Source organism: Drosophila takahashii, chromosome 2R, assembly GCF_030179915.1.
Source record: "Drosophila takahashii strain IR98-3 E-12201 chromosome 2R, DtakHiC1v2, whole genome shotgun sequence".
Classification (NCBI taxonomy): Eukaryota; Metazoa; Arthropoda; class Insecta; order Diptera; family Drosophilidae; genus Drosophila; species Drosophila takahashii.
In genome coordinates this window covers 44,065,786-44,089,356 of record NC_091679.1, presented here as the reverse complement: position 1 = coordinate 44,089,356, position 23,571 = coordinate 44,065,786, and the positions used below count along the sequence as shown (strand labels likewise).

Here is a 23,571-nt window from a genome sequence, read left to right as displayed (position 1 = left end):
CAGCCCGAGTCGAAGCCCAAGCCCAGCGAGCATCCTGCGACGAGGTCCCCGATGAACTGGACTGGCCATCCCAGTGACCACTGTGCTCTGCAATCGATATGCGTGCAGATGCTCCACTTTGATCACGTCATCAGCGACACATCGTTCATCATTCCAAGCGGACGGTGCGCAGGAATGCAGCAGGCAGCTCCGAAGGAAGGGAATGGAAAGGGGCATGGGCTGGTGGAGGACGAGGAGGAGGAGCTATGCATGACCAGTAGCCGAGTTCAAGACAATGGGCCAAAGCCATGAAAGGAACGCTTTTCAAGTTTTACGCCAAAGACCCAATGTCTGGGGTTTGGGCTTCGACTTCGACTTGGTTTTGGACTTGAGCTGCAGCTGAAGATGAAGCTGGGATGGGATGGGATGGGATGGGATGGGTTGGGATGGGAGCTAGGGAGCTGGGAGCGAACGAGGATGGGATCCCAGGGCCAGGGCCGCGACTTTGACGGATGAATTTCACAAATAACTTCAACTGCTGCTGCACTGCAGCTCTTCTGTTTTTTATTTAGCTGCTGCTGCCTGCGTTATTTATTGTACGAGTATTTGGCCTGGAGACACGGACGCACCGCTACACTCTGGAGAAATGTGGGTTATATTTTGGGAAATAAAATATTTTTTTTAATAAATAAATCGTTTTTTCTCTAGGTGAAATCATTGTAGACGACAGACGAAGCGCGCCAGGAGTGCATTCGACACCCTGCAATAAAAAATGGCTATGAAGGTAAAAATCTCTAGAAAGTGTAGTCACTAGTGTTTTTCAAAACTTTTATATTTTGAAGTAGTTTTAGTTTGCAGAAAACCTTGAATTTTATTGAAAAATACAGAAACGCAAAAATGTGATTAATCTAACTTACCTTCAAGAAATAAAAATTGTTTTTTACTTAGTAACTTAGTTTTACTTTTTAGAAATACTTGTACTACAAAAGGGGTAATTTTTCTCCGAGTGTACCCATTTTGGAGCTCAGCCTGGAGCTGCAGCCTGCAGCGTTGACACAAAACCTTGTTGAGTTTCGGAACGCAGGCCAGCGAATGACAGCAACAACGTTGGATGTTGGATGTCCCCGTTGTGTCTAAGTTTGGTATGCGTCATTTTTACAAGGAAATTCCTCTGACTTTCTGACTCTGACTCTGAATCCGACTCTCTGGATCGCTGGATCTCTGGATCTGGTCCGGAGAAGTGAGTCCGGTCCTGCTGCTAATTTATGTAAACACGCTAAGTACAGTCCTAGCTGCACTTCACTGCCACTGCCCCTTTCCATTTCCCCCCTCAATTAGAACCCATTGAGCACGCGGACCTCGCGAATTCCGGCTGAAATTTTAAATTGAAATCGCAAAAAGCGCTCACAAATGCAAAATTCTCCGCGAGCTGGCATTCCTTTGGCTGGCCATTGTCTTTTGTTGGCCAGGTTGCTTTTGGCTTGGACTGAGAGTCGGAAAGGTGTTGATTTAATGAGGACCAGGCAGGCAAAGGCCAGCAAGAATACAGAACCCTGAAACCTGAGGTTCTTGAGACCTGTCCGATGTTTCGAATGCGCCGAGTGCTGAGTGAATCTTCAGTCTTCCGTCTTAAAACCAAAATCCAGCGGTGATTGACATGGCTTGGGATATTCTGGGATACTTTCGACAGTTTTTATGCTCGGCTGAAGAGTCCCATTTTTCCGGCTAATTAATTGGCAGCAAATGAAACACTTGAACAGTTGAAAACGACGTGTGTAAATCAGTGTTTTCCACACTTTGCAGGCAAATGACGAACGCACACACATGCCGCATCTCCATCCCTCGAAAACGATGTCGCGTCGAGGACATAATGGAACCATTCATTGAGCCAGTAAAAGCCCGCCCGACTCAAGCATATCCTGTTGCGTTCTTTCATGATTAATGGAACAGATTTTCCAGCTTCCTTCCGCCCTCCACACACACAGATGCACAGATACAGAGACACACAGTTGCCACTTAACTTTTTCAAGTGTAATGCATTAATGTGTCGCCGGCATCCTTCTTTCCCCCTCTTTATCCTCCTCTCAAAAGGACAGCCAATGTCCCTGGAAAAGTGGCCCCACTACTTCACAATATAAAGTGCGTTTTTATATTTAAATTTTCTTTATTTTTTATTGGATTTTCTCGCGTTTTTTCTCTTTTGCTTGATTTGATTTAAAATTACATTAATTACTAAAAATTAAATGAATTCGGAACGGGGATTAGGAGGGGGAGGGGGGAGTCGCTAGGCTTCTTCTGTGATTTTGTGTTGCCATTTTCTAGATTAAAACTAATTAATTAAATGCTAGCACATAATGTTTTGTTTATGCATTTTTCGTAAATTTGATTTTGTGTTTTTAATTTATTGTATTGGCTTACAATCCCGCACTCAGACACTCTTTCATTCATTCATTCACTCATTCACGCACTCACCCGCACTTTAGTCGTTAAACTATCAATTATTTCCTTTAGCTCTTGCTGTGGTTAAATTAAACTAGAGTGAAACACACGCACTAATTACCGCTTAAACTAGATTATGTTAATCCGTAATTACAGCTAAAGCAAGCTCAGCAGCGAGTCGAATATCGAATTTCGAGTCTGATTCGCCTGGTTTTCGATTTTTAAAATGGGTCTTCGTCTTCCTCCCCTGACATTTGATGCACCTTCTGCCTTCTTGGGGACTCTAGGCTAAAATGCGGTCTATACAAAATTTACACTCTTCAAGCAATTAATTAATTAACTCCCTTGCAATTGAGGCCAACAAGTTGGTAAATAAGATTATATTGCACAATAAAAGAACGAAACTGGGCTCCTCTTCTAGGTGCAAAAAGAAGAAAAATACACAAAAAAAAAATGGAAAAGAAAATATTAAAAGAATTAAGAGGATTATTCCCTTAGCATTTGAGATCTGATTTTACTGATTTCTGTTGCTCGTTCTTTTTGCTTTTCGACTTTCCTACTTCAAGAACAAAAACGCTCGAAAGAAACTCTTAAGATCAACAGCTGATTTTCATTTTTGTTTGATTTCATTTTTATTTATGAATTACTCTTTTACGCTTTTATACTTTGTTGTTTGTTGTGTTTGCTCACTACATTTAGTTTACGTTCATATAGATAGATTTATACATAGTTAATTTGCTAAATTAAACAAAATTAAAGGACACGTTTCTTGCTCTCTCCTTGCTTCTGTGATTGAGGAATGTTTTTGTTTAAGTATTTTTATGTTTTTATGTTTTCGTTTTTGTATTTGTGTTTTTGTTCTTAGCTAGACTACATTTTAGAACGACTTTATTCACGTTGGTAAATATATTTATATATTACGTTTAAAATGTACAAAACTTGACGTTACGCTTAACTTGCCAGTGTTCTTGCTTTCTTTCTCTTTCTCAACATTTTCATGGATATTTTACAGGTTGCTATCATGGTTTATTGGCTAAGATATTGTGTGCTGCACGGCCACGCCCCCGCCCACGCCCACGCCCACGCCCATGCCCCCGAGGTCCTGCCGCTGGAGGAGGTACTGGGACTGGGTCTCCGGGATCTGGTGGATGGCCTGGTGGCCCAGCTGGGCGGGGCAGGAGTGCTGCTGGTGAAGGGACTGGTGCTGCTGCTCCAGGTTCAGCTGGTGCTGCGTCCAGGCAGCCGAGGGCAGCTGGTTCGGATGCTGTTAGACCGCCGGCCAAACACTGAGGATTAAAAAAGATGGAGGGGGTGGAAAGTTATAGTAGGGGTTAAATAAGGGGTTACTAGACTTCGGACTATATGCAAAACAGTATTCTTAGCCTTCGAATTCCACTGAACTGGAATCGAATGTCTTTAATTACAGCTAGAAAAATATCGATATGTTCACAAAATGTTTTCGATACAATTTATATTTTTGAAGAAAAATAGGAAAATTAAAAAAAATGTATAATTACGTTTTTTATAAAAAGTTTAAAAATTTTCCGACAAATATGTTTCCGATATAGATGTTTAGAAAATATTTAAATGTCGATATTATTTGCATTCAATCCGAAGTCTACTTATAAGTAGAGCTCTATCCGGGATACTCACGTCACTAGTGATGGATTCGTCTCGGGCTGATACCAATACTGGGGCACATAGCCACCCATCTGGGGCGGCGGGTTGTGGTGGTGCGTCTGCGGATGTAGCGCTGCCGCTGGATGAGGTGGTTGCGGCGTCATTTGGGGCGGCGGCTTGTGGTCGATCCAGTGCGGTTTCTGGTCCCACGGCGCTTGCGTCGGCGGACTGAGGCCCGTTGGTGGGAATTCTGTGGGCACAAAGAAGGCGTCGGATGAAGTGGTTTCTTGGCCAAGTGCCAGCCGGTGCTGTTGAAACTCACCAGGTGAAAGCTCGGACACGGGTGTACTCGATGGCGTTGGACTGTGTCCGGGAGGTAGATAATGTGAGGGTGAGCCGCTGTTCGAGCCACCGCCGTTATTACCGCCTGTTTATAGCAAGTGAACCATTAGTTTCTGATAAAATATATTATGTGTTTTCTCCAACTCACCACTGTGCATCTGGTTGGGACTATGCTGGCCGGGATTGGGTCCTCCGCCGCCCAAGGGCATCCCGCTGTTGGTGCCCGGTCCCTGGGCCGCCTTCATCATCTTTTTGTACTTGGACCGCCGGTTCTGGAACCAGATTTTCACCTGCAAGCAAAGATTGTAGCGTGAGAATGGTATTGGTTTTTTATTGGTATATTTAAAATCGTCTAATTCGATTCGACAGCATCCTTAAGCGGGGCAGAACCCCGCTAACAGCTACAGCTAGAGATACTGATACTAACGCTGGCCGCTTTTCAAACGGCCTTTCAGTTGAAATTAAGAGTGAGTGCTCGTGAAAAGCGGCTGGCAGGAAAATGGCTCTATAAACTTTGGATTTTGGCAGCGTGCGACACATATTCGTGTCTTAATCGCTCGCCGCTTCGAGATGTGTTTCATCAGTTGCGAAACCCGTATCTTTGGGGGCTCTTGAAGTATCCGAAAGATACTTTCGGTTTTTATTTTTCAGCTCCAGCTGCTGGTAGAACTAATTGTGCGCTGAGCTGTGAGTAGTGAGTTGTGAGTAGTGAGTTGTGAGCTGGCGGAGCACTTCACTTTTGAAAGCCCCGCAGCTGAAGCTCCGCTGAATCCGAATCCGAATCTGAGTCTGACTCAGAGCCAGTATGAAAATAAATATAGATACAAGCAGTAACAGCGCGTATCTAATGCTGCTTATGAGTATCTGACTGCGAGTATCTGCGCCTGCAATCTTGCACGTTGACTCTGCCATCGCGTCCACGTTGAGCCAACATTGTGTGTTTTATGCACATGTACTCGGCATTATAGATACTATATAGCGGTGGCTATATAAACTTGCCCGGCCAGACTTGCTCAAGGTCGTTCTTCGCGGTTGGCTGGATTTTTGTAGCGCCGCTCGAGCTCGCTTTTTGTGTTTGGCGAATTTCACTGACTTTGCGTTTTCGGTTTTCGGTTTTTTCTCATTTTTTGCCCATAAAAACAGTTGGAGGAGACTCGGCTTTTATGTGCATTCCACCCATCGATTTCAATTAGCCGATAGCTACCAGAATTGACTGTCTGTCTGCTAATCGCACCCCAATCCCAATCCCCAATCCATTGTCGGATCATTGACATTGGCAGCCCCGAACTACGGTAGCCGAAATCCACGAGCTGATTTCCATTTCCATTTTATTTTAGTGCTCAATCAAGCGCGAATCGTTATGTCAGCTCACTTGGAGATACTTTTGGCTACTGAAAATTCAGTTTAGCCAGCGAAGAGATTGAGAAAGGAACTGTCCTAGGAAATACATACTTTTCTCGTATATATATAAAGATCTGTATAAACATTTAGGTGTTACGCAAGGCAGGCCAAGCGAGAAATCTGCGCTCAATGTTAAAACACAGTCGAGGTCTCAAATAAATAGTCGTAGTATTTTAGAAACATTTAATCAAACACTTTTTCTGTGTCATTTGGCAAATCACAAAGCTAAGCAAGTGTCAAAACTAATGGTCAGCAGCCTCTCAATTGTCAGCTTTAGAGCTTCGCAAATGTATTTATATAATTTTATTTACGAACCGAAAATAAATGGCCCAACAAGATAAGCGAAATATCAACTCAACAAGTTCCCCTTGTTTGAGTTTGCATGAGAGTAAAAGTGTCTTTCGGTTTCCGAATCGACGGATGGACGGATGGACAGACTGTCAAATGTCAATCAGCCTTATGCTGTTTTCGTACCACTTTCGCATGAACAAATATGGCAAAAACGACAAGAAATTAGCATGTCACTGTGTCAACTCCGCAAGCAACTTCAACCACAACAGATCGAAGCGGAGCTGTCTACCCAGCATTATCCTTTTAACCCACTTCGTCGGCTGGTCAGATGGTCAGTTGGCCTGCGGCAGCAACACTTGCTTGATCACTTCCGCAATATGTCACTTGGCATATAATTTATGCAGTCAAACGCAGAATTGATGGCTAGCCAAGAGAGTCTGGGTCTTAGTCTGGGTTTTGAGTTTTGAGTCTGTACTGGCTTCCAAGGCAGATTACAGATGGGTTTTATGACGTCGGCAACGGGCTTCTCCTGCAGCCGCAGCTAGATCTTCGCAGATCCCCAGATGGAACTGGCTTTCTAATTGCGAGCACTTGCCGTTCGAGCGATAAAAGCCAGCCAAAGACAAAAAGAGAGGCAGACAGAGACACCTGCGTGCCCCACCAACTGAACAACTGGTAACTGGTTCCGTGGGGCATTGCCAAATGTGTCCCAGGCCCCAGACAGCAGGCTCTAATTCATTTGACAGTTGAGCATTTAAAACGTGGGAAAAGATAAGCCAATCCGAATAGCATACTATAGCCATCGATTGATTTGTGTGGGATCTCTGGGCCGTAAGGTTTTCCACTTTCCGCGGAAACACTTCGCTTGTCATCGTATTTTCCCTGATAAATCATGGCGCAACTAGCTGACCGCCCCTTGCCAAGTCATAAACCTCCTCTGCCGCCTGCTGACCCTACACCCAAAAAACTTACGGCTTTATTAGCCGAGCCGAGCTGTGAGATGGGATGTGCTAAGCAAATAGAGAGACGGCTCTCGGACACGGAGGCCTCGGCCTAATGACACCGACACCGCCCCAAAAACGGGCCATGGTATCGGACTCTACGAGGGTTTCTAGTGGGAGGTGGAACGTAGCACCCTGGAAATTAAATCATCTTGGACAGATAGCTTGTGTACTTACAGTTTCATTCCTTTGAATTCAAGCAAAGTTATAAAAAAATATTTAAAATTGATCTGTAATCAAGGATTGCTAAAATACGTTTTCGCATTTAATCCGATGCTTAATTATTATTATTTAAATTCTGGTCAAAGGGTATTTAATACATTGTAAGCTGTTTTGAATCGTCAAACTCCAATTTAGAATAGGGTATCTGAGCTTCTTCCTTTGTCGGCGTGGCTTTGGCAAATGCATTTCCACCTCGACCCGCCTGCGATGTCTGACTAAAAAGCAACAAAAATTTTTATGGCTTTTCCCTGCCACCAGCAACAACAGCAACATTAACAACAATCGGCGGGAGCAACAGCAACAACAACAACAACAAATGGCGAGGCATGAAATGGTCTCAGTTTTGTTGCCACAAATTTATGGCTACCAAACGGAGTCAGAGTTTTCCCCTCATTGTTCTCAGCTTGTTGCTTGTTATGTTCGCTGATGTTGCTGCTGTTGCTGCTGCTCCTGCTACCGCTTTGCTTTTCATTCATAAATTCCATGCAACAAGATTTTAGCATTTTTGCAGCACATTTTTGGTGCGAGAAATTTCAATTTGCTGGCCAAAGCGGTTAACATGAAAAACACTTTTCGGCGGCGGCGGCTTCTCTTTCTTTCCGCGGTGGCTTTGAATTACCCCGGACTTCTGGCCATTGTCTTAGCCGCTGATTAATGGCTGCAGGCCTGGTGCCGATTATCGATTTCCGATCGGCGTTTGCAGGCGCCTCGAGATTTGCTTCTAATTTGATGGCCTAAACGAGGGTCCATTACGCATACGCCCGGTGGTCGAGATCCGCCGAATCACTTTCGTTATTCGACTGGCCACTTTTATGGCCAACAACTTACCTTTGGGCCGCTTTGGCAGCACGCGCCAGCTGACCAAACGGTTTTAATCGCGCTGCAATCGCCAGCAAAACGCGTGCAAGCCGCGCGCGCGGCAATTTTTAATTTATGCACAAGAGAAAAATCGTAAAAAAAGCACAGAAACCATATAAATTTAAATAGGCGATAGAGAGAGGCGGGAGAGAGAGAGAGGATGGGAGAGAGGGACAGGTAAAAATCTGAGCTGCTGCGCGAAATAAAATTTTGATTTATGATCTTGTCGCTGAAGTTGTTCGTCAACAGCCGGCGACGGCAAGTAGCTGTTGTTGTTGTTGGTTGAAGCTGCTGTACAAGTTTGTTGGCGCAACAAGTGCTTTCGGCCAGTATAACTCACTCAGCGACGGTCGGTCAGTCATTCAGTCAGTCAGTCATTCATAAAAGCAGCGGCCGCGTGGCACTTTTGATTTTGTTGCCGTTGGTAAGCCCATGTTCAGGCCTGATTTTTATCTCTGAACAGTTAAAAAGCGAAAAAGTAAAAGCCAACAAAAAAGACGCATTTAATATATTATTTCTCAGTGCCCGAAACGATTGCAAATGCGCGATTGGGAGCGATTGTTGCTGCTGTTGCTGCTGCAGCGACAACAGCAACAGCAACTATTGCGTGTGCTAAACTTTGTGGTTGCTGGAAGTTGGGCCCACCCCCGAAGGCAGCGGCAGAAGATACTGACTGCCCCATCCTCCCAGACATCAGCATATTTCTTCCACCGCTTCTTCTTGGCCCAAACCCCCTCCCCCTTCATCGGCATGCTCTTTTGACTGCCATGGTTGACGGATTACGCAACTTGCCGGCCGTAGCATTTTCATTTTATTATTGTTATTATAAACTCTCCGCATTGTCGGTGGCGTTTTTCATTGTGCGCTGGAAAATTTGTACATTGCATGCGATTGTTTGTTGTTATACGCTCCGCGGCAGCAGCAGCAACAGCAACAAAAAAATTTGTTTATAATTTTGAATGCAGCGAGCAGCAGCAGCAGCAGTAGCAACAACAACAGAAACCGCCGCTAGGCAGGCAATGACTTCGAAACATATACAACAATGCCATGTCGTGGCAAAAAATGGAAAAATAAAAACGCTACAAAAAGTTTTCTTTTGAATAGGTTTCTGTTTTCTGTTTTTTTTTCGTTGTGTTTCCCGTGTGTCGGACCTGCCCTAGAGTCAAGTGTCACGCACACTCCAAGTGCTCCATGCTCCGAGTTTCAAACTCCATGGACGGAGCATCGCAGCAGCCTCAGCTTTCAGCTCATTAAAGCCAACGCCGCATGCTAAAGTCAGTTCAAGTTCGCTGCCTAAGTCTTTCGTTCTTGTTAGCAAGGAGAGCGACCCCTGTGCGAAGGAGACGGCACGATGTGGCTGGTGGCCGGGGCAGAGCAAACAGAAACCTTCGCCGTTGCGAAGACGTGCAACCAAAGTGATTTCCAAATAAAATCGTTGCGGGCTGTTTTGGGCAACGCCTTCCCGAAAAAAACGGGGAAAAAACCGAGAAAAAAACGAAAACAGTAGAAAGGAAAGCGGCAGCTACAGAGTTTCAACAAAAAGCGCTCCAAGGCTTCAAGGCCAACAACGCAACAACGCCTTGAATCCAAGCAGCGACTCGGGAGATCGGACCATGGAGCTCCGGCTGCCAGATCGCCAGCAAATGAACGCAAGTTAACACCGGCCGATCCGGTCCAGGCGGCCGAGCAAATTGAAAGCAAATCGATGCCACGTTCAAAGTTGAAACACGTGGATGCCGCGGCTACTTTTGACCCCGTGGCAAGAGTTGTGAACTTGTGGCAGCTTCTTTGCCCGCCGTTGCAGCTACTGTGGCCCCACTGTACACTGCAGACAAATTAATTTCCTATTAATTTTCCGATCGTTGCTAGTTCCCCCTGCATTTCAAAGTTCACTGAGCCCCAGTGGAGCCCACTGGACATTGGGATGCAAAGTATGCGGTCGACTGACCATTTTTGGGTCACCGCCGTCCAGTCGAGCATCTCCCTCGGGGGCCGCGCAGCGCTTGTTGTCCCAGCTATGCCATTGATCTTTATCAATGGAGCCGGAGAAGGAGCTGATGGCCGTCGCCAGTGCCATGAATGAAGCTCTCGGCGATCCCGGCTAGATTCATTAATTTATGCATATATAGAAGACAGTGCGGTGCGTAAAAAGTGAATGAGATGAGAGTGCGAAACCAGAAGGGGCTCCTGGCCAGTTATGAGCTCCGCCGGCGGTGCAAGAGACGACTCTGCTTAATAAACAATAAATATGCAATTAAGCAAGGCCAGACAAGAGCCGGAGAGCTGTTTATATAAGACGTCCCCGTCGTCCGTTCTATAGCCACTCTAATAGCAATTAACTCGGACTTGGATACTTGGCTACTTGGCTGGTTGGATACCTGCCTTGCACTGGAACGAAGCCATCGGCGATGCGATCGCTGCGGCTGCCGCTAATGAGAAACGCCGCAGCGACGAGTGGAACAATTTTTATAGACAGCTCGACTCGGCCGCATACATATAGATATATATAAATAAAGATATTGATCTAATTTCTATATAGCCATGATTGCTCAATCGCCGGACGCAGCATTTCACCAGCTTTCGACCTGAACTCCGCTCAAAATCATATTAATTATGTTGTTGAGCCTCTTTGGTAACGGAGCTGCTGAGTTTCTGGCTAAATGGCTAAATCGAGCGACAAGTGCAGCCGCATGCCAACCGCCAAAGTTAGCAGAAGCCAAGGACAAATCGAGCATTATACTAACTCAATTAGTGCTTAGCTGGCCGAAGAGAGCAGTGTGCAATGCCTGGGTTGCCATTTCGAGACCCGGCATTCAGAATTCAGAGAATCGATTACCGATCGGAGAGACTGGGAATCAGCTGGGCTGTACTACATATAGGGTGGGATCAAGTGGAATGGGATGACGCTCATCCGGCCCCAAAGCGATTGTCAATAGAATAGATTCGCGAATCAGACTTCTTGACGCGACCGCCTCGCATTGTGCAACAAAGTGCTGTTGTCAAATCCGGAAACTGTTCCCATGAAAGCAAAAAGCGAAAAAAGAACAGAAAAACAACTGCTGATCGCTGACAAACTGAAAAACTAAAAAACGCCCCAAAGCTACGTTCAAAGCGATTCCAACTGACTGACTGACTGACGACTGGCATGCAATGCGAATGAGAACTTTGCTTTTTTGATTCACCTGCAAAGCCTTGAAATTTTGTAATTCTAATTCGCCGCCTGAAACACTGACTCAGTTCGGCTTTTGTAATCCATCAGCCGCGGCAGCAGCGCAAAATTATGATGAAAAAAAACAGAAACAGAAAAGAGAAAAAAGTGAGCAGCGTTTCAATCGCAGCTGACGTACGAAAATACAAAAATTGTTCAACAATAAATCGGCGGCAGCATTTGATCAGCAATTGTCAAGGTGAGATTCTAAGCAGATACAAAAACAATACTCGAACAACAGCACAACAACAAGTGCAGTTCCAAGTAGTTGTTGCTGCCCAAGGGGGCGGAAAGAGGGGCGTGTTCGAAAATAAGTTTATACTCGAACATACCAAGCCATATAGTTTCCATATAGTATAGCGCTTTTTTGAGCAAGACTCGCTTACTCAGTCGACTTTCTGCCAGTCTAAAGCGTTTTTACAGTCACTGCAAAATGTTAGTCACGTCTAATTTAGTTTTTTGTGTTTTTTTTACTTGTAGCAAGTGACAGTGGATATAATTTGGGTCTATGTTTAGCCAAAGTCATTAGCTCTTCAAGATGGAAGGGGAGTTCTTAGGCGCTAGTAGAACTGACTAACTTTTTTGGTGGAGACCTCTGATTTCCGTGCAGCTGCAAGTGGGGGAAACCCCGAAACTTGTTTAATATTAATGCGATTCTTCTGAAATGGAAATAAACTTCGAACTGGACCCTAACAATAGACACACGTAGAATATCCAGAAGTGGGGGAGTCCCGTTGGAGCTTGGGAAAGGAAACTTCCTCAGTTCCTCACTTAAACCCAACCATCAACCTCAATTAGATGGCCCAATTATAAGCATTGTCCAAGCAGCCATGGCCATCCCATCAAAGTGCATTCGAAGGAAGGCATTTTCCGCACGGCTGACCAGATTCGGAGCGAAATTAAATGCGGGGACCAGATAGTCAGACAGTCATGGTGACCCCTCCTCGAGGGGGGCTGGAAATCATTTTTGTGGTCAGATCCATCGGCCAGATAATGACAAACAAAACTAGGGGGAAAAACGTTAACAAAAAAGTGTGGCGGCTAATTGTGCAATTTATATAAGCGCATTCTTTTCACTGGCTTTTTGTTTTTGTTCGTTTGCGGGGCTCGTAATTTAAATATTATTCGTTATTTCTCTCTTTTTTCGTTGACTCGCAGTCGCAGTGGGCAAAATGAAATCATGGTCAACTGACTATTATTTGTCGCTTACACACAGTTTTCCTATGCATTTTTATTTTCACAGCGAGATCATGATAGTGCCGGGGCAACAACAAAAGAGTGGAAAAAAGAGCCGAGAGTTAACCAAGCGTTAAAAGTTTGTTGTCTCGCTATTCGCTATTGTTGTCGTTTCGGGCGAAAACCTCCAAGGAAAATTTAAGCCAAGTTGATTTCCGATCTCCCACCATTCGCCCACCCCGTTCGGAATCTGTGTATCTGTAGGAAAAGCCCGCTTTAATTGGTGTCAGAGTACAAGGCTGGGTGGATTTGATAGTCAGGAGCCATGAGTCAGGACATTCGAGTGGGGCTAATTGGCATCGCGTTTACAAGGCCAAACAAGTGCAGAAGGGTTGGCTCGGCTTAGTTCGATATCTGCAAATTTGAGAACCAATTAAAATATGAAACCAGCTTTCTGCATAAGAGCCACCACCCACCGGAGCGGGCTATCTGCTCAGCCACATCTCATTCTCATTTCCATTCTCCTTCGGCTTCACTCTCCTCCCAAAAAACCAGTTGGGCCGCAGCCTCCGAGTCTCGGCAATAAAATAATAATTATTATTATTATCGCATCGGAGAAATCTGCCAACCAGGGGCATCCTTGGCTCAGTATCCAAGTCTTGTTTACCTTTCCGCCGTGTGTCAACAAATGAGACCGTAATTAACCCTGCCTGCCTCACTCGTACTGTTGGCCAATAGCCCGATAGCCAAGATACCCATACTACTTGAATGCCCGGCACTCCAGCTATGCGCAATAGTCGTAAAACTTTATTTATTTGAATACTCTCACTTGACCAGGCCAATAACTGCCCTCCCCTCCCGTCTTTGGCGCCCCCGTTGGGGCATTTTGTAATTTCCTGAGCGTTGCGTACGATTTTGATCGAAACGCTGACGGATGGGGCAGCAACTGGAGCCAGAGCCAAAGTCAGTTGGCCAGCCAGTTTGAGCATTTTGAAAGCTGCCAATATTGTGAATGAAACGCGAAACTTGCTTTCAGCACAGGGACCTCAAGCTGGGTGGAAAGGCGAATGTATGTAGATGGGGCTGATGCTGATGAGCCACGAGGCTAATGGCAAGAGGAAGCTGTAAAAGTTGGCCGGGTAACTATTAGGGGTTATCGTTATCCTATCCACTATCCTCTAGGTTTTTCTTGTAGCGACACGAGGATGCCGTAAACGTTAGTCAAGGATATAAAAATGTAAAATAAATCGTATAATCCATTCTGTTCAATTTTTCACTCTTCATGAAACTAACGTAAGCTTGGCTCATCTTTTTGGCACGCTTTGTGGGTCAATTTGTGAGTTTTGGATCTCTACCTGCCATGGCGAATTATGTCAACTGCAATCGAGATTGCACAAGCCGCACGTAAGCACTCATCACAGCCATCTGCTATATATCCATGTGGATCTGAATCTGTATCTGAATCTGAGTCTGAGTCTGTCCAGCTATCCAGCTTAGCTCTTGACTGGCGTTAGATTGAGCTCTCTTCAAAATGCAAATGCGGTCAGCGGAGAAAGACGGAGAAAGGGGCAGAGAGGGAGAATCGCTGGTGAGAAATTGAGAAACGAGCCCGTCTCTGTCTCTCGCTCGGGCAGGCCATGCATCATTGTTAATGGCAACTTGTTTGTTGTCGAATGTCGTATGTCGTGGTGTTGCTGTTGCTGATGTTGCTGATGCTGTGGTGTAGTAGTACCAGCATCAGCATTGATCAAACTTAATTCAAAGTTCCTGTTACGCGAGCTGCGGTGCAAAAATTTCGACATAGGGAGGCAGGGCAGCAACGTGTTGCTGTTGTTGGTGCTGCCGATGTTGCAGCAATATGCGTGCGATTAAGACGCGAGCGCGGCGGCTGCTTAGTTACATCGTATTATGTGCCATAATTTAATTGACATTGCTCGCGTAAATCAGTAAATCAGGCAATCACTGTACTGATATACGATGTGTTGCTGCTGCTGCCCGTGTTGCTGTTGCTGCTGCTGCGACGCTGACCGCAGCATAAACGAACGTGAGCTGAGCATTTAAATGCGGTCAGCCAGTTTTTCATTTTTTCTCGCTTAGCCGTTGATACTAACTAGACACTTGTATTATTTAAATCAAGTTGTGCTAGTTTTTTTCTTAATACAATAAAAACGCGCGCGCACAGCCGTCTGCTGTGTGTATTATTTGATGTGGAAATTAATTTAATTTCGTTACAAGTATTTTGTTTGGCCTGGAATTCCAGCGAAGTATCATTTTGGGTTTCTCCTCGGCGGCGAGGAGAGGAGAGTCCATGACCTTTGGCGCAATACCAGAGCATTGGCCACGTCTCACGTTGTTAGGGGTGGAGCAGCAGACTTATCGGAGCTCCAAGTTCGAAGCCCGGAGCTCTCCACTCCGAGAAGCCCGCCGAGAAGCCCCAGCCGAGCGAAGGTGTGCACCGTGGGCGATGCGTCTGCATCTGCGTCTGCGCCTGCGTCGTCATCAGAGCAAGTCTGCCCCGATCTACAACAGCAACAGCAAGAGAAACAGCTATAGCAGCAGCAGCCCAAAACAAAACACACTCAGGAACACTACACACCACACACTCTACAACACACACACAGTCACGCGGGCGGACTCATAAAGCAGGCGTTGTTGATTTTTGAAGACAGGCCCGGGCAGAACCAAAGACCCTCTGCAAAATATTAGTGGAAGAACAAGGAGAACTTCACTTAAATGAAATTTCTAGATCATTTTAGATTTTAAATTCAAACAAGCTTAGTTTAAAAAAATTATTAATCAAAAATCTACATTTTTTATACTTTAATCTAATTTTTTAATTTTTGAGAACAATTTTTCGTTTGGAATCGAAAGTTTAGAATATGATTGATTTGATTAATGTTCTTCTTCCCTAAGCACGTTGTAAGCCAACTTTCTATCCTATTATTTAAAGAGTACCTTTAAAGAAAAAAGTATAATAAATATTTTTCATCCAGGTACTTGAGTTGGTTATGCAACTCACAGTACTACCAATATTTCTCCCCGGCCTTATTCGCCTTTTTGTTCGGTCTTTTGCTCCCACAAGCGCCGTTTTGGCAGTTCGTCTGCCAAATCCTTTGTTTTCAGCCAGCGTGGCCTCCTACAAAAATTTCGTGGCTTTTGTTGCGCCCTTCCTAAGAGCCTCGGCCTCGTCGGAGAAACCAGATCAAAATGCGCCGATATGAGCTCATAAACACGCAGTTTAAAAGTATTTTTTATTATTTTATTTCATTTTCGGCTTGGCGGGTTTGGGCTTTTTATTCGTTCGTTTTTTGGGATTTCGGGAATAAAGATCAGAGCAGCGAAGAGGACTGTGTTGAAAGGGGTTCGGACTGTACATACACTTTTGTCTGGCGCTGTCAGCTGGATTCTTTTGGCTTTTCGGGCATTGAAAACTTTCGCCTAAACCACTTCTCGCGTTCTATGTAATTATTCAATTAGGCGGGGTGCAAAAAGCGAGCGAGATCGGGAGAAACAGTAGCCGAGATTTTGCTCTAATTGAAACTTAATTATTCTCCGAATGTTTTCGTTTATATATCTGCTGTGTGTGTCTAGTCTGAAGCTCATTAACAGTCACCGGATGCACTTTCAAATCAAGCGAACAGCAAGTGGCCGAGTGAAAGATGCAACGGGCAAACGAGTTTTTGCTGCTGCTGTTTTTGTTTTTGAAGACCCAGCAGCAGTGGCAGCGGCTAAAAAATCATAATAAAATTACCATAATTATAAAAAAGCTGTAAAACAACCAGCAGTATGCCACAGTTTTTTAGCGGTAATATTCTTTTAGCTTTTCGCGAGGGGAGAGGAATCAAGTGGCTGCTGGTTTTCGGTCAGCAGGTGTTAGAACGGACAAGTTGCTGTCAGCTGAGCCAAGTTTGGACTTTAAGACACAAGAACCGAATTGTATAACACGCCCCAAAAAATAGGAAAAATAAGACTGACCCTCCTGAAGACCATTAAGCTGGCTGGGTGTTTGTGCAACGCATAAATCTTTGGGCCAAGCACAATGGTTTGTTTGCACGTCCCAAACATTGGCGTGTACTGGGGGACTAGCCTGTGTCCAGGTCCTCAACCTGGTGGCCAAATCAATAAAAAACTTCCGTTGCTCAAACGACGAGGGCGGTTTTAATTAACACGCGGCGGCCGCAGAAGTTGCTCCCTCGAAAGCGAAAGCGGCCAAGACTTGCACCCCGAAAGTGCAGCCATAAATTCGGGCTCTTGGCCCGAACTGCCTAACTGCTTAACCCCTTAAAGGCCCTGGGCGACGGAGAACACAGAGATAGACCGAATTGATTGTGTCGCTGGGGGCGCAGGGGCGTGGCTATTTGCTTAGTTGCCTCGATTGACAGCTGCCACAGTCTTGGCGACTTTGGGAAATCAGGGTCTATCCTCCGATTCGGCTGGGGTGACTAACAATGGGTCTGGCTTGCTCGGTTCGGGCCAAGGAGAATTTATTACACAGCCGCCGTGTGGCACGCCCGTTCTAGACCCGATCCCCTTCTGCGGCGCCCCTGCCCTCCTGCGAATATTCAAATATGTATCTTGATAAACAACTTGCGGCGGAGCAACACCCACGCCACCAATACAAAGTCAGCCACAAACACACAGGGTCTTCAACTTGTTTTACAAGTTTTTCCTTACAACATTATTGCGGCTCTCCCTCGCGTTTCGCAGTCTCATAGTCATGAGCACATGAACTTTCGTGGCACACTAATTCAATTAGGAAGCCCACGCCCACTATCAATAAATTTCTCAAAACACGAGACTCATTCACGGCTCTGTTTTGCTGCTTTGCCGTTTGTGGCTCATCTGGAAAGCCATTAAATAGAGCAGTGGCAACTAGACGAGACGAGACGCGCTGGGCATCGAGTACGAATGTGAGTACAAATGCGAGTACTTGGGTGGGTGTTGCCTGTGACAATGCCATGCCCTCGCCACCTCCCCCTCCCCCGCAACCGGAAAACTAGCAAAAAAACTTTTCACAAAATTGACATTGACACACGTGGAGGAGCACAAAAAAGAACATTACAATATTGCACATACGCCCGAGTGGCGTGTTGTCAACCGAGAGGGGAAGAGGGTCACAGGCGTGGGAGGTTGCCATTGTTACTGTTGTCTTGGCTCGTTTGTCAGTCAACATTAGAGACATGTCAGCAATTCAATTGGGAATATGCTAACTACATAACCGCGGGAGCAGCCAATGAAATGGCCCAAAGGGTCCTGGCCAGGACCTAAAAGGGTTGAGTGTCCCTTGTTCAACGTAAATTTCTTAGTAGAGATCTTCATTTTGCAATATTTATTGTAGGGTATATATGAAGGGGAACCCTTAGACTTAAAATATGTATATAATTCACTTAATTTTCGCATTTCATTTGGTTCGATTTAGTTTAATTATTTCGTAGAACTATAAACATTAATCAGTAGCTAGAAAAATGTTGTTGAAATCAATAGTATATATAATAAAAACACAGTAATTATTTAAAAATTAAAATAATGTTTTTTAAGGTTTTGGGCACCTATTTTGAGAGTCTTTAATTTTAAAAATAGAGAAAGAGGTATTAGACTTTCGTAAGTTGAATCTACGCAAAAGCCCGGGTTTCTCAATGTCTCTTTAACTTAACCGAAACATTTCTAATTTTAGTTATTTTTCACTTACGTATAACGCACTAAAACCTGAACTATTTCGAGTACTTTTAGACCAAATGTGGGATCCCTATCCCTACCCCTTCGCTTGAACTCACCTGCGTTTGCGTGAGGCCCAGACTCGCCGCCAGCTCCGCCCGCTCGGGCAGGGCCAGGTATTGGGTGCGCTGGAAGCGGCGGTTGAGCTGCTGGAGCTGCAGCGAGCTGTAGATGGTGCGGGGCTTGCGCATCTTCTTGCCCTTGCCGTTGACGCGCAGTCCGGAGTCCTCGCATTTGTCCGAGATGGAAAAGTCTGCGGGGGGAGAACGAAATACAAAAAACAATGCGATGAAAGGAGCTGTCTGTAAATGGCAGGCTGGAAACTGGGCAATGATGAATTTATAATCAGACTATGGAATTATGGCCAGAATGGCCCTTTTTTGTGCCTGTGTTTTGTGCACCAAATGCATATTTATGAGCGAATTCCGGCGGCAGCTGGAATGCATGAAACTGTTACATTTATGGACCTGAATTAATTGCAGCCGCATCGCTTAGAAATCGGCCAGCCAGGCTAATATATCGATTCGTTAAGTAACTTGTAAATGTCAACGAATTAGCGTTAATTGCTGAAACGAAAGTTCAAAGCACTCCACAGCGGAGTTGAAACTACAACGATGATGACGACGATGATGATCGGCCACCACTCAAGTTCAATGAGCGGCGACTGCAACTGTTGACGTTGCTAATTGTTCGAAAATAACACACGGAGCCACCAAACCAAGCCAACTATTATTAAATGCCAAATATGGCCACAGGTGTGTATCTGTATATCTGTATCTATAGCCGTATCCGTATCTGTATCTGTATCCGCCATCCGAGTGTTGGTGTCGCCGTATACTGAGTATTATATATTTTTGGCGCCCAACAGCGGGCAGCACGTGCTGCACACTCTTAATGACAAAATGGCAAGACTCAGTGCGACAGAGATGGCGGCATTCGCTGTCGCCTCGGCCACCCAGCGGCCCATTAGTCATCGCATATGTGGTGTAGTGTGTGGTATGGGTGAGTGGCCAACTCCTGGACAGTCGCCATTTGGCCATTTCACTCGGCCACCAAAGAATGGTGCAATTAATTACGCCAAACGAAAGCCTAATTACTGCTATTATAATTACAAACACCTGTCTGGGGACTCCTTCTAACGGTCAGCTGCTTTGCAGATCTCTGGGCCGAGGGTTTCAAGAGCAAGTGCACCAAGGTTAATTGGCCCACGTTGCGTATGAGTGACGAAAGTCAAAGACAGCAAATCGAGGCTGACTGAAGCGTTGGCGTTGCCTGTAACCGTTGTTTCAGGTATTTCCACTGACAATGGACAAAAATGAATTGCTTTTCACTCACCGAAAAGCGAAACTGCTCAACCAAAACGCATCGGAATAGCAAAAATAACAAAATTGTCCAACAAAATACGAGAGGCAGCCGCATTAGCAGCAACAACGAATTGTCACAGTCAAGCGCGCAATTATGCCAGAGACTGGGAAAAAATGTACCGAAAAACATAAAGAACACACAAAAAGGAGAGATGTAAAATAAAAATACAAATAAAATGGGAAAATTGCACGTACGTGGATGAGCAACAAAGAGACTTTTCAGAGCTCCCACAGCTTCAATAGAATACGTTTTATGGGAAGAAAAAGTAATATAAATGTGGAAAAAGATGCAACATTTTTTAGTTTATTTACAAAAATGAAATATAATTTTTTTTTAATATTACTTGGAATAATTTAAAATCGTTTAAATAAATATTTTTAAGTGAAATCATAAAACTAAAAAAAACTAAGGTAGTTCAAATAACATTAATTTAATGTACATTAAGAAAGAAAAAAAGTATAACTTATAAGAGGAGAAATAAAGAGAAATAACTTTTTAAGTAAAATGTAATGAAAGGGTGTTTAAAAAAAAATCAGATTGCAGGAGATGAAACTAAAATGGATACATAAACACTGGATAGTGGGTCTCAACTTAATAATCTGAAGTCAATAAAATGCTATAACTGATTGTTGGGTAATTCTGCAACCGATTGAAATTGAAATGCGATAAAAGTGAAAAACACTGAAGCCAACCTAATTGAGACAAGTCAAACTTGAAGTCAACGAGCAAACAAAACCCGCGAAAGACGAACGACAACAATGGCACTCGACGGCGTTGAGCTCTCGAGTTCAAGTGTCGCCAAAAAATAGACAAGGAAGCGGCCGACCGGCGATCTCTTCGAGGGTCCAACAAAAGACCCGGATCTCTGGGAGAATGGTAAACGAATAGGATTATAGACTACTTACCATCCTTGGGTGGACTGGCGCAGGGCGGGGCGTAGCTGCCCAGGTGGTAGCCGGAGTAGGAGTTCTGGTGCATGGGCGGGAACGGGTAGCCAAGGGCACTGCGCGGACTCGGGAAGCCGGAGTCCTGGCCGCCCTGCGGTCCGAAATGCTGATAGGTGCTCCGAATGCCGCCGTACCTGGAATTGGAATGCGGCAAATGCACGGAAAAAAATCAATACGGGTGGAAATGGAGTACATAGTACACAGGCTGTGAATGAATCGTGCCGGGGGACAGAAACAGAAGCAGAAACAACTTTTCCTCCTTGCGTGTTTTGTCTACACTTTTCACTATTCACTATTAAATTCAAACGTCGCCGCCAGGAGAATATCACAAAAGTGAGCCCAAAATGTTTCATGTTTAATGCAAAAAGCGTCGAAACGAAAACTTTTTCTCTCACAACAAAAAATTACGGCTGACGGAGAGGCAGCCGGAAACTTTTGCCATGACTTCATTTACACAAACCAGAACCCAAAACCAAAACTAAAACCAAAACCAAACCAGAGCCCGAACTTGATGCGGCTTAATATATCAAAGAAAAATCAATACAAATGTCAGAGTCGCTATGTTTTAGTTTTAGTTCCGTTTGTAGTCCCGCTCGCTTGCGGTAAATATTTTGTTAACACTTTGCGGGCGAAACAGTTGAGCAAGTTCCCATGCATTATGTTCGGCTTCGGTCCTGGTGAATTGCATGAAATATTCAATGCTCTCTGGTCTTGGCCTGGCCCCTGATGGAAACACGGAAACGGAAGCGAGCCGAGAGCAGCAGTAACCGCAAACGGACAGCGGACAACGGACAGCGGACAACGGAAAACATGGCAGTTACTCCAGGAACGGAGAAAAGATAGGGACAACTCCTGAAGGGCTGGGCTGGTGCAACCAAGCATTCCAAACCCAATCCCAACACGCACAAATGACAGGGCAGCTGAACGCGGAGGGAAAACCGCAAAGGCAAAGGCAAAAAGCCGAGAATGCAATAAAATATGTATAATGAAAAATCGAATCGTGCGTTGGGAAAACAATTTGCGGCAGCAAACAGTTCGCCGAGTGAGCGGTAACAGTAAATAAGTAAGATTGCTGAGCTTCCACCGACTTCTACCCCTATATCGTCTATAAAATGAATTATGACGGTACAGCGGAACCAGAAACAGAAAACAGAAACAGAACCCTCCGTATCAGACGCTTTATTTAGCACACGGACCGGGAGTAAACTATACTTAATTGAATTTATTTTTGGCTTCCGTTTGCCGGTGACCGCGGGCCACCAGCACCAGCATGAACTGAAAGCCGGAAAATGCAGCTGAAGTGATTTTCTTAATCAAAACTAATAACGCGAGACCCCAACATAGGATCGAACCGGAACAAAATATCGCCAAGCTTAATAATGTTATGAAACTTGGAATTAAATGGGGATTTTACTTTGAACTTTAGATATATTTTTTAGGAAGAACATAAATATATTATTAAGTGTTGCCATTTGTTTGCAAACTTTGACTAACTGAGTGAATATTTTTATGGCTCTTTCAAAATATTTTTATGATTGAGAAAAAACAAGTTAGATTTATAGACCAAGTGCAACTTCAGCTCAACATGACTTCGTTTTACAGGCTTTTTTATTAAATGCTTGATATTAAATACCGTATTGTTGGAAAAGAAATAAATGGAACTAAATATTAAATATATTGAATACATAAATATATTAAACATTGAATTGTTAATACGGTGGAATTCCAATTTAAAGGTTTAAAGGTTTCCTCATAGCTTTTAAATCCTGATTTGAATATCGCGTTTTAGATTTATTAAAAAGATTCAAATTATAGTTTGGGGAACGCCCTGGCCACCAACTCCTTTGTTTCCCTTTCGGGTGTGGCGAATAATCCGCAAATTAGATTGGGATCGGATAAATTTGGTGAGGAAAGGCTAGAGTCTGTTTGTTCGATATTCTCCTGGTAGCTCCACATCCACATCTCGGCGACACTCACCCGGCGGCGGCGTGCTGCTGCAGCTCCACGAAGGCCGACTTTCCGGGAATATTGATGCCGGGCGTGACGCTGGCCGCCGTATTCCCGCCGTCCATGTACTTGGGCGTGTGGGGCGCGTCGGGGGCGTCCATGCCGGACTGGGGGGTGCTGGGAGGCCCCTCGTAGGGGCTCCCTAGGTCCGTGAAATTAAGCGTGTTGGCGCCTATTGAGGCCACTTTATCAAGAATGTTGACGGCTTTTTGGGGGGGATGCGCGCGGGAAGGAAGTTCGCAGCGATCCGATGGCAATGATCAGCTATGGTCGGCTGGTATGATTGGTGATTGCACGTAAACAAAGTCTCAACTTTAGTTCAGTTCGGTTAGAGCGCGTAAATCCTTTTACAGCTGGCGAGGAGGCACTTTTCTCAGCACTTTTCTGGTTAGCACTCAACTTGTTAGCACTCTGTCGGAATTGCTTTCTCCGCAGCCCGCTATCTCAGCTAACTTTTATCACTTGGATTTCTGGCTGTGCATATTTTTCGGAACACGATTCTTGAACACCCTTTTAGCGGCGATGAATCAAATCAATTCAGTTGAAATCAAATCGAATCACTATCGAGCCCGCGACGGATCATTCGGCTCGACGCAGAAACGCAGAAGCGCAGAGACGCAAGAACGCAAAACGCAAGAACGCAACGACGGAACAGCGACGGCAATTCAGCGGCACGAGTGGCGACTGATCACGAGCAAAGTGCGTATACGACTAGGTGAGGTTTTCGCTCGCGGTTGCGCGAGACTTGCACGACTCGCTGCGCTGTCGCTTTGCGGCCTTTGTTGGTTTGCCGCTCTGTAGCCGAGGTGTGTGAGCAGTGCGACCGCCCCTTACTCGCCATTAGCGAAAGCAGGACGGCTGCTGTTTACCGAACCTTTTGCAGCGACTCTCGCAAGGCATCGCCAATCGGGTGGTTTGCAACCGGTTTTCTCGGTGGTGTCTCTGTGTGGTGGTGCTGAAACCGCACCAATACCATAAATTTCCCAGCCGGGTGGTAAGA

The 23,571-nt window shown here is 45.0% G+C and overlaps 1 protein-coding gene across 2 annotated transcripts; it reads right to left on the bottom strand.

Annotated features, from left to right (window-relative positions):
* Positions 1-2,163: 2,163 nt before the first annotated feature.
* Positions 2,164-23,269, bottom strand: Dll (homeotic protein distal-less). 2 transcript variants are annotated; one of them, XM_017154977.3, is made up of 7 exons: positions 22,542-23,269; positions 20,523-20,698; positions 18,312-18,505; positions 4,529-4,670; positions 4,361-4,465; positions 4,072-4,288; positions 2,164-3,704 (listed from the first exon to the last, which is right to left on the bottom strand). In XM_017154977.3, the coding sequence occupies exons 1-7, from the start codon at positions 22,670-22,672 to the stop codon at positions 3,686-3,688; spliced, it is 984 nt and encodes a 327-aa protein (XP_017010466.1). In that variant the 5' UTR covers positions 22,673-23,269; the 3' UTR covers positions 2,164-3,685. The 2 variants fall into 2 exon arrangements, with proteins under 2 accessions (XP_017010466.1, XP_070069997.1); XM_070213896.1 differs by lacking the exons at positions 18,312-18,505; positions 20,523-20,698; positions 22,542-23,269 and adding an exon at positions 4,894-4,955.
* Positions 23,270-23,571: the final 302 nt, after the last annotated feature.

Coding starts and splice junctions, on each gene's coding strand:
- Dll (XM_017154977.3), bottom strand. CDS start 22,672: ATGGACGCCCCCGACGCGCCCCACACGCCCAAGTACATGGACGGCGGG. Junction 4,466..4,528: donor TCCCAACCAGATGCACAGTG/GTGAGTTGGAGA, acceptor TGCTATAAACAG/GCGGTAATAACGGCGGTGGC. Junction 4,289..4,360: donor CGTGTCCGAGCTTTCACCTG/GTGAGTTTCAAC, acceptor TTGTGCCCACAG/AATTCCCACCAACGGGCCTC.